This window comes from Nannospalax galili, unplaced genomic scaffold (genome assembly GCF_000622305.1).
Source record: "Nannospalax galili isolate Female #2095 unplaced genomic scaffold, S.galili_v1.0 scaffold227, whole genome shotgun sequence".
Taxonomy (NCBI): Eukaryota; Metazoa; Chordata; class Mammalia; order Rodentia; family Spalacidae; genus Nannospalax; species Nannospalax galili.
Genome location: NW_008360303.1, coordinates 7,611,322 through 7,629,939, shown reverse-complemented (window position 1 = coordinate 7,629,939; position 18,618 = coordinate 7,611,322). Strand labels below are relative to the sequence as shown.

At 40.4% G+C, this 18,618-nt stretch overlaps 1 protein-coding gene across 1 annotated transcript in view; it reads left to right on the top strand.

The window, feature by feature from the left end:
• Positions 1–12,697, top strand: part of LOC103726699 (protein PRRC2C-like) — a 66,094-nt gene extending 53,397 nt beyond the window's left edge. Inside the window, 2 exon segments of the mRNA XM_008824308.1 lie at positions 11,883–12,381; positions 12,384–12,697. Coding sequence (XP_008822530.1) covers positions 11,883–12,381; positions 12,384–12,697 — 813 coding nt within the window.
• Positions 12,698–18,618: the final 5,921 nt, after the last annotated feature.

Here is an 18,618-nt window from a genome sequence, read left to right as displayed (position 1 = left end):
GAGTTTTTTAAAGGAACTGAATAAGTGGGTTTTTGTTGTTTGTTTGTTTTTGAAAATCCTAATAAGTTTATTGGGCTTGCTAACAGACCATAGGGTCGGAGTTTATTTACAAAAGAGTGGGTGCACCATACCCATTTACAGCTGCACTGGAAAGTCCACACTCAAATATAGATCTTGTGACCTCTAGACAGCCACACAAAATGGTGAGAGTTGCCTCAGGGTGTTCTCAACTTATATATCCTTAACCCCTCCCACACATACAGCTAAGGATGAGTGACTGCATGGGAGGGGTAACTGACTACCCTCCCTTTCGAGGAGTGTGGGAAGGAGGTGTGACTATAGCTTTCACACATAGTGGTCTGAGGACACTTCCAGGTAACAACACTTCACCCCTTCCTCTGGCTTTTACATTCTTTCCGCCAACCTCTTTTGCAAAAAGTCCCTGAGCCTTGGAGGGGGGTGATGGGTGTGGGATGATCTTCCTCCTATTGTGGCAAGGCACTGATCTTTTGGTTCTTTGCATCATCTGTTTTCCATGAGCTTTTGGCCCATTTCAGTGGGATTCCATCTATTGAAGAAACACAAACAGCAAGTAGCAAGAACATCTCAACACTGGGTGCTATAATAACTCAACCTATGGGTATAAACACAAATGCTTGGATGGTACTTTAGGAGGTACATCACATCTATCCAACAAAACAATTGCAGTGGCTTCCCCACTGGGACCTATATTTTCCCCTGACTCAGGGGATTGGCCCGGTCTATAGTACCAGATGTGTGTTCCACCTCTAGGACTGGGCATTATATTCAATAAAAAATTTTCTGGTTGTACATACACTAGACACACCACTATTGCACCAGCAGGATCATCTTGTTTGGGATGTTGATAGTGCCACACATAGGGTCTGCAGGGTCCATCATTGAGCAGAATTATAGGGGACAGACAGTTCTCCCCCATGACCTACATATTGCCTTCTGGCACTATGGAAGCCACCCATCCAGAGGTAGGGTGTTTCTATCTTAGTCCAAGCTTAATTTCTCCCTCTCCTGTGCTTACATCAGAGAATTCTTTTTCTAAAAAATTCATTACATTTTATTTCTTTATTCATTTAGTTTGTGTATGTGTATGTGTGTGTATCCTAAGTGTTTTCCCAGAAGGTTTTGTACACCTGCTTCTGTGTTTCTTGTGAATGAGTGTTGGATTTTATAAAATTATTTTCAACATCTATTAGAATACTAAATGGTTTCTCCCATTTAAAATAATTTTATAAATTATTAAATTTAAGTAAAGTTAATAGAAATTAAATAAAATTAAATAGAAATTTAATTTTAGGTTATTGAGAAAAATTTAACTAGATCATAAAGTACTAATACTTTTACTTAAGATTTTTATATTTGTGATCGTAATAATCATTTTTCTTTCTTGATATTGTCTATTTAGAAATTCTCTTGTTTGTTCTGACTACTATATTTTTTTAGTGTTCACATGAGGTTAGCTTTAATTTACATTTTTTTATTTCACTAATTTTATTTCTTATTCCATTACCTTTCCTTTTATTTCTTTTTGTTTTGCTGCTTTCTTTGGATTTATTTCATTTGGCTTTCTTTCACTTGGTGCCTCAATGAGGATTGTTCTAACTCCTGGACCCCCCACATGCCAGTAAACTAGATAGACAGGTCTTACCCACAAGGAACTTACACTCAGCTTTCATTTTAGACACCTCTCCTGGGAGGCAGAGCTGAACAAAACTGAGAAAAATTAAATATTGGAAAGAAAAGCATAATATACAGTAAATACAAAGGCCTTGCGGTAAGCTTTCCTGCTCTGCCTTTGTTAGGGCAACAAGAGAGCACAAGGAAGAAAGGGGGTACAGAAGGCAGAGAAAGAACCAGGGGACCAGGAGCTGGTGTGGAAGTTCTAGGTTTTAGTTTAATCATGATATGAAGCTGCAGGATGTAAAATGACCTGAGTGATATTTTTAAACATGTCTCCAGCAGCTGGGTCTGGCAGCACAGGCCTGTAATCCCAGGTATTCAGAGGGCTGATGCAGCAGGGTCACACCTGTGCTAGAGTGAGTTCAATGGCTGCCTGGGCAACTATTGAAATAGATGCTCTCCTGAATTGAAAGTAAAGCCATGGCCCAAAGCAGAATCCTACTATTACTTGGTTTTAGAAAAGGAATGAGGCCTGTTTCTTGTTTCTGTTTTAGAATAATCATCTGAGACTCTCTTTATACGATAAGTGAGTGTAACCCATTTATGTCTAGTAGTTGCAACATTATTACAATTTTATTTTTTTTTAGTGAGTGTGGTATGTTCATTCCATGACACATATGTAGAGGTCAGAGGACAACTTGCAGGAGTTGGTTTTCTCCTACCATGTGGGTCCCAGGGATCAAATTCAGGTCATCAGGCATGTCATCAGGCTTGGTGACAAGCACGTCTATTGTTTCACTAGGCCATCATGTCACCATCCCCTATGTCTACTATTTTTATTAATATATTTAGATTTAGATTGACATTTTAATCTTGACCCTCTATTGACCGCGTTTTTCATTTCTCTGCATTCCTATTGTATTTTATTGGTAGAAGTGGTCCTATTTCCTTTGTTCTGTTTTTTATTCTTAAATGGTTTTGAAATTATAATCCTTAGTTTAATTGTTCCATGAAATGTCTTAAAATTTTAATGCAAATATTCGAAATTATTATGCTAGTTTCCTATTGTTTCTATAACATTAAAAAACTTATAACTTAAAACAGCATAGAATTATTACAATATAGTTCTGGAAGTCAGAAATCTAAAATGATTAGCAGAGTTTCATTGCTTCTACAGGAAGTATGTTATTTCCTTGACTTTTCAAACTCCCTAGAGACTTCCTATATGCCTTGCCTCATGACCATTATAACACCGTGATTTCTGGTGGATTTTTTAAGTAACGTTTCTTCTTTTTCTTATCCTCTTGAATCCCTATTATATGGACCATTTTTATAGATTTGAGTCCTCCTGAAAGTTCATGATAACATTTCAATGCCAGAATTCATAATCATTTATGCAAAATTATTCTTGCTATATATGGTAATATATCCACAGACCCAGGTACAAAGCCATGTAGCTTCAGTCTCCTGATTGTTGACAGAGATACCAAGAATCCACACTGGAGAAAAGACAGTCTCTTTAATAAATGGAGCTGGAAAAACTGGGTATCCATATGTAAGAGAATAAAGCTATTAAGAATGATCCTATCTCTCACTCTGCACAAAAATCAACTCCAAATGAATCAAAGACAATATAAGATCTGAAACTGTTAAGGAAAAAAAAGTAGAGACACCACTTCAAGATACAGGCATAGGCAATAAGTTTTTAAATAGGACTCTAATCACTCACAAAAAAAGCCAACAATTGATGAATAGGATTTCATGAAATGAAAAGCATCTACATAGGATAAGAAATAACCAAGTGAAGAGACAGCCCACTGAATAGGAGAAAATATTTGCTAACTATACATATGACAGACAGTTAATATCTAGACTATACCAAAAAAAAAAAATCCTCAAAAAACTAATAAATCAAAGGACAAAATCAATCAATGGGATAATGAAACAGACAGTTCTCAAAAGATGAAGCACAAATAGCCAAACTATATAGGAAAAACTGTTCAGCTTCATTAACCATCAGGGAATGTAATTTAAAATTACATTGCAGCTGGGTGTAGTGGCGTACACCTTTAATCCCAGCACTCGGGAGGCAGAGGCAGGTGGATTTCTGTGAGTTCAAGGCCAGCCTGGTCTACATAGTGAGTTCCAGGACAGCTGGGGCTACAGGGAGACCCTGTCTCAAAAAGACCAAAAAATAAAAAAAATTACATTGCAATTTTATCTCACTCCAATCATAATGGCAAATTTTTAAGGAAAATAACAAATTTAGTGAGGCTGTGGAGGGAAGAAAACCCTTCTGCACTGAACTGCATCCACAGCCTTTTATTTGTATTTCTTTCTTTTTAGAATATTTTATTTATTATTTTTATCTATGTATATGCATGTAGGTAGGTGCACCCATGTCATGTAATGCCCACGGAAGTCAGAAGAGGGTGTCAGATCCTTTGGAACTGGAGTTACAGGCAGGAAGTTTGTTAGCCACCATGTGGGTGTTGGAAATCAAACCTGGGTCTCTTCAAGAGTAGTCAGTGCTCTTAACTGCTGAGCCATCTCTCTAACCCTGTATTTGTGTTTCTTAAACAGAGTTCAAATAGATTTGCTATAAATAGTGGTGACTTGAGATGGATATGGCGGCACACTCCTGTAATCTGGGTACTTAGAGGCTGAGATAGGAGGACTGGGAATTTTAGAGCAGTCTTGGCTACATAATAAGCTAGAGACTAACCCAACAAATAGCAAGACCTTTAAAAAACAGCGGAAGCTGGAGAAATAATTCAGTAGTTAATACCACTTGCTGTTCTTGCAGAGGACCTGGGTTCAGTTCCCAGCATACATGTTGGGCAGCTCACAACAACCTATTAACTCCAATCTGAACCCCCTTTCTGGCCTTCATGGCACCTATACCCACATCGCATACACTCACACAGACACAGGCACATACAGATAAATAAAAATTTAGAAGTGGACATACAGTGTAAGAAAGAGATAATGATGGTTTACTAAAAATTACTGCTGGGAGGTGCATGTGGCATCTGGTTCTCTCCTTCCACCATCCTTACGAAAACTTGAGGCAAGAATTTTCCAAAACCACCATTTGGAAAACCCTAACAAGTTTATAGGGCTTGCTTACAAAGTATGGGGTGAGGGTTGACTTACAGAAGAGTGGGCAGCCCCCCCCGATTTACAGCTGTGCTAGAAGCCCACACTCAAACATAGATCTTGTGACTTCTCAACAGCTGCACAAAATGGCAAGAGACATGCCTCATGGCATTCTTGGCTTATATATTCTTAGCTCCCTCCCCCTCACGTAGCTATGGTCAACTGATTGGGTGGGAGGGGTAACTGACTCCCTCCCCCTCCTTTCAAGGAGTGTGGGAAGGAAGTGTGACTATAGCTTGCACAAATAGTGGTTGAAGGACACTTCCAGGTAACACTTCACTCCTTCCTCTGGCTCTTACATTCTTTCTGCCATCCTCTTCTGCAAAAGTCCCTGAACATTGGAGGGGGTGGTAAGTGTGGCAAGGCACTGAAATTTTGGGTCTCTGCATCATCTGTTTTCCATGGGCTGTTGGCCTATTTCAGTGGGATTCCATCTATTATAAAAACTATCCACAAATAGCAAGAAGCAAGAATATCTAAACAGTGGCTGTTATAACTTAACCTATGGGCATAAACACATGTGCTTGGATGATACTTTAGCAGGTGCATCACATCCATCTAACAAAACAATTGCAGTGGTTTCCCCACTGGCACCTATATCTTCTCCTGCCACAGGGAGCTGGCCTGGTCTACAGTACCAGATGTGTGTTCCACCCCTAGGAGCTGGTATTATATCCAATTAAAAATTTGCTTGTTGTACATACACTAGACATGCCACTATTATACCAACAGGAACATCTTGCTTAGCATGTTGATAGTGCAGCATTTGGGGACCTTCGTTGAGCAGAATTATAGGGGACAATTCTCCCCAGTGATCTGCATAGTGCCTTCTGGCACTATGAAAGCTACCCATCCAGTGGGAGGGCATTTCCAGCTTAGTCCGAGATTGATTTCTCCCTCTCCCACATCATGCAGTGTCTTCAGCAATAAGGTTTTACTGTCCACTTCCAGTGTACAACCAACATTATTGGCAATTGCCTTTATCATTTTGGGGACCTCTAGGGCCCCTCTGTCAAAAATCTCACAGGAGGGCAACAAACCCCTGGTACTGGGATTTTCATTTAATAACTATATGGCTTCTGGAAGGGCTTTCTTCCATCCTCCTGTGCTTATGGCTTTTAACTATTCCTTTAGCTATCTGTTTTTCCTTTCAATTAACCCTGTTCCTATAGGGTTGTAGGAAAGGTAGAAATACCACTGAATCTGATTATTCTCAGCCCAGGCTTATACATAAGTACTTATGAAATGAGTGCCTCTGTTGCTATCAATCCACTGTGGCCACCCATACATGACACTGAGTTGGGTAAGGCCCTTAATAGTAGCCTTACCCATCACTCTCTTGCAAGGAAAGGCCTGCGTAAGGCCTGTGGCAGTGTCCACACAACTGAAAGCATACTTGCACCCTTTTCTGACTGGCAGGCACTTTATATAATCTACTTGCCAGTCTCTTATGGGAGAAGCTGACTTATGCATGGGTCCCATCATGGCATCTATCCTTTGGGGCCCGTAACCAGGAACATACCTCACAGGTCTGGACCACCTGTTGAATATCAGAGTATTTTACCAGAACTCCAGTGGCTTTGGCTATTTTCCATCCCATGTTGGCTCCTCTGTGGCCAACATGATATGAATCCAGTGAGCTGCTTCTAGGGGAACATATGGGCAGAGAGTCCTTACTTTGGTTAGAGCACCTGATTTCTGGGGGGCACTCACCAAGCAGTGGGTTGCCACAGAGTAAACCACCAGGGGCACTAGCTCCTGCTGCATCTTATATATTTCCTTCCACTTCTGTTGTCCCCATAGTGGCTGTCCCATCACCCATAAGGTTAAACTTTTGAATACAGTGCAACTGTCAGTACAGATGGTTACTAGCCAAGGCTCCTGTGGGTCTTCATTCAGCCCACTGGCTCCTCTCTCCTCCCCTTTCCAGCCACATAGTTTCAGTGTTCATCTGTATTTCCACTGCTACCCATTCTTGTCTGGCACCCCTGCTGGTGCCATCGGTATGCCAGGCATCAGTCAGAATTGGGGAAGTCCATTCTAGCACTCAACTGAGTCTTGCTGGAGGGTCAACTATAGGAGGTGAAGGGAGAGGTTCTGTGCCTTGAAATGACACCAGCCCTAGTACCGCCTGCATAGCATTTGGGTGATTGGGCTTGCTGACACAACCCCTCACTGCTGTAAATATGCATGCCATATTTGCAGTGTTTGGTTTTGTGCTACTCCTGACAGGGGCTTGGCTAACAGGTTCTCCACCCATCCTTTAATGGGACATGCAGTTTTTGCAATAATAGGGGTGGGGCCTGTTACAGATTCTACCTATTGTAATGCTTTGTACACAGCCATGTACTGGGACTCTTCCCCTTTCCATGACTGGGACCAGAATCCAGTTGGGATGGTCCGCTTGGGTTTTTGTTGCCATAAGCCCCACCCATAGCCCTTGAGGCTCCTGGTGACTTCCAAAAGGAAGGAACACCGAGGTATTGGGGCATACAGCTACTTAGCTTGCTTGAAAAGTATATTGGCCTGCTCAGAGGCCTCTTGGACCTTTATATCCCAATCCCATTTACACCTCTTTTTATTAAGTTATACATGGGATGGGTGACCTGAGCAAGGTGAGGTACAAAAATTTGCCAATATCCTGGAAGTCTCAAAAATACCTGTAACTGTTTTGTATTTATTGGAACAGGTTATTGTAAGATTTTTTTCAACCACTTCACTGGGTATCATATGAGTCCTACCTGACCACAAAACTCCTAAAAATTTTACCACTGTACTGGGTCCTTGTACCTTGTGCAGGTTGATTTTCCATCTTCGCTCCTTCAAGTGAACTTGCATGTCCCCCAAATGAGCTTTCAAACCTGTATGGTACTTGGAAGTTAGCATTATGTCATTGATGTAGTGGACATAAAAAATGACATGCTGACACCTCCATCTCCTTTTCTCTCTTATTCAATTTACTGGCAAGGTCAGAGGCCAGTACCGATGAGGCCAGCCTCATAGTCCTCTCTTGCTCTAGTTCCTCTCTAACACCTTCAGTTTCCATCCAGACTAAGGCCTCCACTTGGGACAGATTTCTTATTACCTATAGCAGCAGTCAGGTGGCCTCTCCAGTCACTTGTTGATATTTCTATCCCTGGTGTAGTATTCCCAGAGCTTGTAAAATCTGTTCTAGACCTTCTGCTGTCTTCAACCAATTTCCATACTCACGTGGAGGCCCCCACCAGTCAAGCAGGCTTGCCACCCCATACCATCTACAAAATGGCTGCCATCCTGGATTTCCCCTCACTGACCTCATTTGTTTAGGTGGCCTCACCCTAATTACACATCTCACTGTCCACTGCATTATCCATGCCACTGCAGCCACCCCCACCAAGGCTATGGGGAGTCCCACCAGGTTAACATTTCCTCTGCCCACATTCTCCCTTCTCCCAACTTTGCTTTGGTTTTTGTTCTTTCCCCACATCAGGGACATCATCATTGCTCTTCCAAAACTCATCCTCAGTTTTGTTGTGCCTGCCATTTACACCAATTGTACTAAAAATTGCTACTGGGAGGTACACATGGCATCTGGTTCCCTCCTCCCACCATCCTTACGACAACCCAAGGCAAAAATTCTCTAAAATCACCATTTGGAAAACCCTAACAAGTTTATTGGTCTTGCTTACAGAGCATGGGATGAGGGTTTACTTATGGAAGAGTGGGCCCCCCCCCCCCCGATTTACAGCTGCCCTAGAAAGTCCACACTCAAACATAGATCCTGTGACTTCCTGTCATACAAAATGGCAAGAGACGTGACATATGGTGTTCTCGGCTTTTATATCCTTAGCCCCTCCCTCTCATGTAGCTAAGGTCAACTGATTGGGTGGGAAAGGTAACTGACCCCACCCCCTAACTCCTTTTGAGGAGTGTGGGAAGGAGGTGTGACTATAGCTTGCAGGCATAGTGGTCGTTGGACACTTCCAGGTACCAGATGGATATACAGACCACAGATGGAATTAAGAGTCCAAAAATATGTCCACACATCAATGAGCAATTGGTTTTTCACAAGAGTGTTAATACCACATGATGAGAAAAAGCTGGTCTAGTCAAGAAAGGGTCCTAAAATTGGGTAACCCCAAGTAAGAAAATGAAGTTGGATCTTGCCTTTATACAATACCCCCAAAATCAACAAAATGGGTCAGTGACCTAAACATAAGGGACTAAAATCAGAAGACACTTAAAAAAAAAAAAAAAGACAAATCTTTGTTCATTTGACTTTGCTTTCCAGGATTCTTAGAAAAGATACCAAAAACATGACCAACAAAAGGAAGAAAAAGACAATTTTGACCTCTTCGGAATTAAAAATTTTTGTCTTTCAAGGTACATTATTAAGAAAGATAAAAGAAAACCTTCAAAATGGAAAATAGTATTTTCAAGTCATATATTTGATGAGACTCTGCTATCCAAAATATATATTTTTTTAAGCTCCTATAACTCAGCAATAAAAAGGACAAACATTCTGATTTTAAACTGGTAAATGAAGTAAATAAACATTTCTCAACAAAAGACATAGGAATCACCAATAAGAGCACAAAAAGATGCTTTTAGATCCCTAGTCATTAGAAATCACAAAATCACAGTGGGGTGCAATGCCACATCCACTAGGATGACAACTTCAAAAATAAAAAAAAAAATGTATTGCAAAATCGGACCCCTCGTTGCAAAGATGGTTGCAGTATAGAATGGTTCATCTGTGGGAAACATTTGTGCTTATTTTTCCTTCCTTTCTCCTTCCTTCCTTCCTTCCTCCTTCCTCCTTCTTCTTTCTCTCCTTTCTTTTGTAGTCCTGGGATTGAATATAGGGCCTTAAGTGTACTTAAGTACTCTGTCTCTAAGCTACATCCCCAGTCATAAATATTTGACACTTAAAAAGAGTGAGAATATTTCTGGTGGTTAAAAAAAAAAGTGATTCCTACTGGGCATAATTTAACAGTTTAATTATTCCTCAAAAATTTAAACATGTAATTGTTATATATTCCATAATTCCATTCCTTAGTTATATATCCAAAAAACTGAAAATTGTTACTGAAACAACTACATACACCATTCACAGGAACTAAAGTTTAGCAAAATCCATTGTTGAGATAAACAGTTGACAACGCATGCAAGTAATGGATTCAGGGATGAAGCACAATATATATGGCTAACTCTCAAAAGCACTGTATTTAGAGAAAGGATCCAAGAATTAAAGGTCACATATTGTATCATTTTATTTGTATGAAATGTCAGAACAGATGTACATGGAATGCAATTGTTGGTCACCAGGGTCTAGGGAAAGCAGGAAGTGAAGACAAACTGCTCAGTGGGTTAGAGCTTTTACTATGGACCAATGGAAATGCTTTGGAACTAGAGAGAGGTGGTTGCACAATGCTATAAATATGCCAAATGCCACTAATTTGTTCACTTTAATTGGTTAATTTGTATTACTTGCATTTTACTTCGATACCTTTTTAAAGTAGCAGTTGACTTCCACTGTCATTTCTAAGCAAGATGGTACAGACTTTCTCCATTCTATCCATTAGTACAATGAAAACCCCTAAGTGTGATACACAAGACAAACAAGACTTGGAAAGGTGGAGGGGGAGAGTCAAACTATCTAGGGATCTTGATTCCTAAGAAGCAACGCAGCACTATCTGCTCTGAGTTTTATTTTCTTCATATATCTCAGCATGAGAGTTAGAGAGGCCAGCAACTTGGAACCCCCAAAAAGGTACAGACAAAAAGAAAAACTAAAGAAAATCTCAGCACTCTAGCCAAATGACAAGGAAAGGGACAGCCTATTAAAACATAATAGACTAAAATTAATCATTCTCTCCTGCCAAACATCATTTAAACACACACAGATACATGCACGTGCACACACACACACACACACACACACACACATACAATTGCTCCCACACCAACAAAGGCCAGTGACAGAACCTGGACTTCTACCTCTATTATGCAGGATGAGTACCAGGGAATTCCCCATGCTAGAAGTATTGTCAAAGAAGCCTCTTGCCTCATGGAAGATTAGGATGTTCACCTCCATGCAGTAGTGACAAGAGCATTCCTGCCCCTGCCATCCCAGTGGTGGCCATGTGAGGAGCAGAAAGGGATGTTCACCTCCATGCAGTGACAATAAGAATGCCCTGCTGTGCCCATGGTGGCCATGAGGGGAGCAGAATGGAAACCCTCCTGCTCTTCCCAAGAAGAGTGTGTCAACAGAAACCCAGTGAGGTGAGACCTCCCCTGCTATAAAAAGGAGACTTTTTCCACCCCTGTACCTCATGGAGGTAGAAGAGGGACTCTTTTCTGTTTCCACCAAGCAGCAGTAAAGCTGCATCCCCACTCCTCCTAGAGTGGTGTCAAAGGATGCCTGCTAAATAGAAGATGGGATTAAGATCCTGAGCCTCTGGACAGAAAACCAAAATGTTCAGGTCTTAAACAAAAATCACTTACCATTCAACTATAAATATTGAATCAATAGAAACAGAAAATAAGGTAGCACAATTTTTAAGATTATTTGGGGGTATTTACAATTGCCAAATTAATAGCCAAAGGAAAAATATTAGAATTGTAAAATATAATAACTTCAATGAAGAAAATACCTAAAAGTTGGGCTCAGGAACAGAATGGAAGAGGAAGAAGAAATATCTTCAAAATGAAGATAGGACAAAGGAAACTGCTCATCTAAACTACAGGGAAAATAGATAAAAGATGACTAGGGATTTAAGGAGCTGGTGCTATAACAAAAGATACAATATTTATATCATTTGAATTCTAGCACAAACAAGAGAAAAAAGGAAAGGAAACTTAGAAAACATTTGAAGAAAAAAATGAGTGAAAATTTCCCAAAATTGATAAAAAGATTCAAGAATCTGAGTGTAACCCCCCAAAAAGATTAACCCAATGATATAGTGAACATCTCAGGGCTGGATCTTAGTAAAACATTACTGGGCATGATACTGAAAACATGACCCATTAAAGAAATAGTTGCTAAATTGGTTTTCACTAAACTGATTGATACACATCTTCTTCAGGCTAGAGCAAATCTTACTCAGGCCTCAAATCTTTACTCTGGACAAGTACAGCAGCCTGGTCAGGCAAATTTTTATAACACTACCCGATCACCGAGTGCTCTTCAGCAGGTTGCAGTACTTTTACCAGCATCCCAGCTTTCCTCGATTAATTTTGGATCTACAGGACAGCCTCTGATTCCTTTGCCTCAGACTCTTCAGCCACAGTTAGAACATACAACCCCACAAGCACAGGCTCTGAGTCTGAGCCATCCTGCACAAGTCAGTCAGCTTTTCAGAGGATTAATGCCTGCTGGAACACAGCATAGCATGATGGCAACCACAGGGAAAATGTCTGAAATGGAGCTAAAAGCCTTTGGGAGTGGCATTGATATCAAACCAGGCATACCTCCTATCCGTGGTAGAAGCACCACACCAACATCTAGTCCCTTCTGGGCTACTTCGACAAGTCCAAACAGCCAGTCCAGCAAAATGAATGGCATTGTCTATCAGAAGCAGTTCCAGTCGCCCCTGCCATTGTGAGAATGACACAACTGTTTCCTATACAATTTGCACCCCAGGCAAAGCAGAGAGCAGAGGTTCTTCAGTCCACAGAACGGTTCTTCTCTGAACAACAGCAGAACAAACAGATAGGAGGCAAGGCCCAGAAAGTGGAGAGTGATTCAAATAAACCTCCTGAAACACTGATTGACCCTCCTGGTGCGTGTCAGGAAAAAGTAGAAGAAATGCCACCCCCTGCACCCACCATAGCTACCAAACCTGTTAGAACTGGACCAATCAAACCTCAGGCAATCAAAACCAAAGAAACAAAGTCTTAAAGGCTGTCGTTTATTGCAGGGCATTAAGGGAGAGGGGAGAGGGACATGTAAAATGAAGTCAGATAATGCCAGTGGCCACAGGGGTAAAATGGTCTGTGACATCATCCTGTCTAGAGCTTGGAGGTACACAAGGGACATAAGAGCATTTTACTGCTGCACCCATTAAAATGAGGCTTTGAAAGCTTACACCTACTATGTAATATTTGCTCGGTAGACATGCATCTTCAGTCAGTTTATATACAAGTACGTGCACCTATTGCATAAGTGCACATAATTTAGACCTAAAGATCTCTGTGATGAGACGAAAACCAGAAATAGGAGGAAAAGGATACCACAGGGGAGTAATTCAGCCTGGATAGTGAGTGGTCCCATTACCACGTCAGCTGTGGTTTCTTTGTACCCTTGTGTTCTTCAGATGTGGATGTGGCATTTCTAGGATTGGAGGTAAATTGATGATAACTGGTGCTGGACAGAGGAGCCTTATTTTTTAATTATGGCAGCTTGCTATTTTTGGAACGTGATTGGGTTGAACACAATCAAAGTACAATAGTAACTGATCTCCCCTTCTTCCTGGATGAGTGAGCAGATGATGAAATATTGATGTCACCATCCTTGAGCATATTCACATGGGCAACATTTAGCTTCTGCTGCTGTCTGAAATGATGCTCTGTTTCAGTTGTGGTCAGAAGCATTGAAGTTTGGCATCTCCCTCCTTCCTTGGAGCTCTCCCCATTCAAACAGGACAGATTGGGTAAAGTACTAGTGAGGTTGAGTCTTGCTTGCCTCTACTCAGTCATCTTTGTATGAATCCAGTGGTTATGGAGTTTTGTTTTAGGGAAATTTTTTCCTGGTGTCTCCCCCCACTCTGTGGTTTTTTGGTTTTTAATAATGGTTTTTAGCTGATGTTCATGAAGAGAGTGAATCCTTAGAACTGTGCCACTAATGAAAGGAAATCCTGTCTAAGAGTGCATTTCTTTACAGAGCTGTGTTATATTATACTTTGGGCCCTCTGCTAGAAAAGTAAAATCAAGTCTCAAATAATGCCTTTTAAATTGTATCCTCTAGTATTACAGATGTAGGACCGTACTGTATCATACCTCTGTGAACGTAAAATATCTTGTACCTGCTGTATGATGCATAGTAGTGAACACGCTTTATCAGAGCTGTTTTTAATGATGTTACTCAGAATATTCGAATGTTTTCTTTCCAGATGAAGATTAAAAAAAAAAAAAAAAAAAAAAAGGTCCAGGTACCACAACAGTAACAGAACTGTGCTATTTTCTGGGATTTTGTTTTTTATTTTTTTTAATGGAGTGTGCTGGATATCTCCACAATTTTGTTCAATTTGAATTTTTTTGCAAACTTTAGCTGTGCTGTCAACTTTGGAAAAAAGTATCCCAGTTTACTGTCTTGAGTTGGCATTGTACAGAAATTAACAGCCATATTGGTCTACAAACATTAAACTTATTTTTTTGCCATTTGTACAGGGGTAACACACTGTATTAAATATGTAAGGTCTTATCTACGTAGGCTTGATTACAGAAACTAATATTTTCTAAATAATGAAAAAATTGTGCTTACTTTATGACAGATCTCATTAATAAAATGAAAAGTTAAGCTATGGCTAAGTAGACAATATTTTTAAACTCAAATCTTACAAAGGATTTATGCTTAGAATATATAAAGAATTCTCATGGCTGGCAAGATAGCCCAGTGGCTAAGAGCATTTATTGCCAAGCCAGAAAATTTGCATGCCATCCCCAGAACCCACATGGTGGGAGAAGTGAACTGACTCCTGAAAGTTGTCTTCCGACTTCCACATGCAGCATGCAAGTATACACACACATACACATGCACAAACTAAATGAATAAAGAAATAAAATGTAAGAATTTTTTAAAAAAGAATTCTCTGATGTAAGCACAGGAGAGGGAGAAATCAAGCTTGGACTAAGATGGAAACTCCCTACCTCAGGATGGGTGGCTTCCATAGTGCCAGAAGGTGATATGCAGGCCATGGGGGAGAACTGTCTGTCCCCTATAATTCTGCTCAATGATGGACCCTGCAGACCCTACATGTGGCACTATCAGCATCCCAAACAAGATGATCCTGTTGGTGCAATAGTGGTGTGTCTAGTGTATGTTCAACCAGCAAATTTTTTATTGAATATAATGCCCACTCCTAGAGGTGGAACACACATCAGGTACTATAGACCGGGCCAATCCCCTGAGTCAGGGGAGGATATAGGTCCCAGTGGGGAAGCCACTGCAATTGTTTTGTTGGATAGATGTGATGTACCTCCTAAAGTACCATCCAAGCATTTGTGTTTATACCCATAGGTTGAGTTATTATAGCACCCATTGTTGAGATGTTCTTGCTACTTGCTGTTTGTTGGGAGCTGTTAGTCTATTATGTACATTGAGCTGTGGCAGGCTTGTTTACTGAGTTTGTGTTCTGCACACCAGTACCTAATCTGCCAAATCAGGAGGAATGTGTTTATATGGAGAGCCTCACAATATCTGACCTGGAGGCAATAGTGGTAGACAAAAAGATCAAAGAAGACTTTGAAGTATTTGACCGCTCCTTGACCCTCAGATTCAGGTGGGAAAAACAGCTGTTGAAAGGAATTGAGTTCTTCTGTATAAACAGGCCGAGCTGAAATAAACCAAGCCTGCAGTCTCTACTGACAGCCCTCCCAAGTATCTTTTCTGTCTCTTGTTTTTTCTTTCAATCCTCACTCCCCCTTTCAGATACTGTCCGTCTTGGCCGGCTGGCACCGGCAGCTGTTTGTGTTTTTTAAGTAGATGGAATCCCACTGAAATGGGCCAAAAGCTCATGGAAAACAGATGATGCAAAGAACCAAAAGATCAATGCCTTGCCACAATAGGAGGAAGATCATCCCACACCCATCACCCCCCTCCAAGGCTCAGGGACTTTTTGCAAAAGAGGTTGGCGGAAAGAATGTAAAAGTCAGAGGAAGGGGTGAAGTGTTGTTACCTGGAAGTGTCCTCAGACCACTATGTGTGAAAGCTATAGTCACACCTCCTTCCCACACTCCTCGAAAGGGAGGGGAGTCAGTTACCCCTCCCACCCAATCACTCAACCTTAGCTGTATGTGTGGGAGGGGCTAAGGATATATAAGCTGAAAACACCCTGGGGCAACTCTCTCACCATTTTGTGTGGCTGTCTAGAGGTCACAAGATCTATATTTGAGTGTGGACTTTCCAGTGCAGCTGTAAATGGATATGGTGCACCCACTCTTTTGTAAATAAACCCCCACCCTATGGTCTGTTAGCAAGCCCAATAAACTTAGGATTTGAAAAAAAAAAAAAAACAGAGCAGATAATGGAAACATTCATTAGTCCACCAAAGTTGATCCTGTGTTGGCAAATCCTTTGGTGTTTGATTTCATATTCCTATGCCCCCCTTTATGTAACCTGCAGTAAATAAATAAGTAAATGAATGAATGAATAAATAAATAGAATTCTCAAAATGCACCAGTAAAGACTAACCCCTTAGAGAATAGACAAAAGACAGATGTATTTTCTTGAAAAGGATAGATGCTGGGCAAAGACTTACTGCTCTTATGTGCACTGAAGTCAATACTGTGGGAGTTTCGTTGTTGTTTTAAGAACAAGCTTTATTGAGCTGTCATCCAACAAGGACAGGGATAAAGTCTCAAATCCATTTTTCTTCTTTTTCTCACTATGTAGACCAGGCTGGACTTGCTCTCAAAGACATCTGCCTATCTCTGCCTCACGAGTGCTGGAATTAAAGGTGTGCACCACTACATCCAGCCTGAAATCCACCTTCCTGATCAGCAGGTAGTAAGGGAATTTTCAGAGGATGGGAGAGGAAAGCAGCCACTCATTGACAAAGGAAAGCTTTGTAGGTTTTCCTGTGTGTACATTCACAGGTCATGTGCTTCTCTTCAGAGAGTTATATACTACACAAGGTTTTGAACTTCAGATAGCAAAAGGTCATCAATATGATGTATAGGCTTCTTTTAACTGTTCCTGTTATTGAAAACTGGTTCCAAACCATCCATGGGTAGATTATGCAGGAACTTCTGAAAACCATTTGAAGTACTTTGTTAATTAAGAAGTGTCTAGTTCTTGGATGGTTTTAGACAAATGGTTGACAAGCACATGGACAGACTCCCAACACTGTTAGCTGTTAGAAAAATACAAATTATAACCACAGTGAACTATTAGTGTATATCTATCATAGAAACTAAAATAAAAATAGTGACAGGACAAAATGGTGTTAAAGATGCAGAGAAACTGCATTGCTTAGACATTGATTGCAAAAATTAATCCATATGATCAATCTGGAAAATAATTTGACAATTTATTAGGGAAAAACCTAAATACACTTTCGTATATGACCAAATAAGAATGCTTTCAAGCATTTGTTCTTGAAAAATGGGAACATAAAAAAACCTTCACACTATTATTAGCAGAATGTTTGTTTGATTTAGAAAAGGAAATAACCCTGAAATATTTTCAACAAAACAAAACAAAAAAACCTGCTAAACTTATTGATAACTTCCATGAGTCTTTTGGGAACTATACCTGGAGTGGGAAATCAAACTCAGAAAAATTACATATTAAGGCTGGAGAGATGGCTCAGCAGTTAAGAGCATTGGCTGCTCTTGTAGAAAACCAGAACTCAGTTCCCAGCACCCACATGGCAGCTAACAATCATTGATAACTCCAGTTCCAGGGGACCCAACACCCTCTTCTGGCTATGGTGGGCACCAAATGATGGGTGCATTTATATACAAGCAAGCATAACACTCATATACATAAATTAAAAATAAATTTAATTTTTAAATTAATTAATTAATTTAAAAACCACATAGTATATAATTCCATTTTTACAACCTTCTTGCAATGATAAAATTATAGAAATGAAAGACAAACACCACATGTTCCCTTTCATATGCAGATTTTGGCTTCAAATCTTTTGTTTTGTGTTTTTAACTTAGAGCAATTTGGAAACCAGAAAAGAGTCTTTGGTGGTGGTGCAGAACACAACAATGGAAATAAGGATAATAAAGCAAAAGTAGAGAGAGGAATACTGGGCATGGAAAGCAAAAGGGGGCATGGAGAGGGCCTTGAGAGGGGAGGGCTAACCCAAAGGAAGGCTGTGTGAAAAGCCATATAGAAGCCAACTGGTTCACAACCCAATTAAAATATATAATTGGATGGGTAGTAGAATACATGTGATAAGAAAGAAGGAGGGGTACAGTAGAAGTTAAAGGGTTAAGTGCAGAAATGGGCAAGGGATGGGGTAGAGGAGGGAGTAATGGAGTGGATGGATTAACCAAAACTAAAGATGTATGAAAAGGTATTATTGAAACCTACTAGTTAGCTAATTTCAAAATATAATCTAAAGAAATAAAGAGTTTAAACAGAATTATCCCACCTGGGTAGACAATGATGCTCCAGAATACATGGTAAATCACAATGTAAGGCATGGGATACTTCCTGATGACTTATTGGTTAGGGAAGGACATCCCCCCCCAACAGAGTTCTCCAAAACAACACAGGCTATTGCCATTGCCGTTGGTTACCCACCACAACTACATGGTAAGACCCTACTCCTGAAGACACCATACACTTTGACTGTACAACATACAGAAATCAATCTCAAGCCAGGAAACCTCCTTCCTACTGGCTAGTTTTCATCGTTTAGAAGGTGCATGCAGGATGCTGAGGAAGAAAAGACATCAATGGTCTTTCTTACCTGGCACTGAACCCTGCACTACAGGCAAGACCTAGTCACTGGTGTAATAGGGGCATGACTATTATGGGGTAACTGCCTTCTGATTGGAGTTCAAGCCTGCTCCACAGTAGGGAATTTCATGTCTAATATATTAATCCTAGTCAAAGCCCATTACTGGAAGGTCATAGGCCCT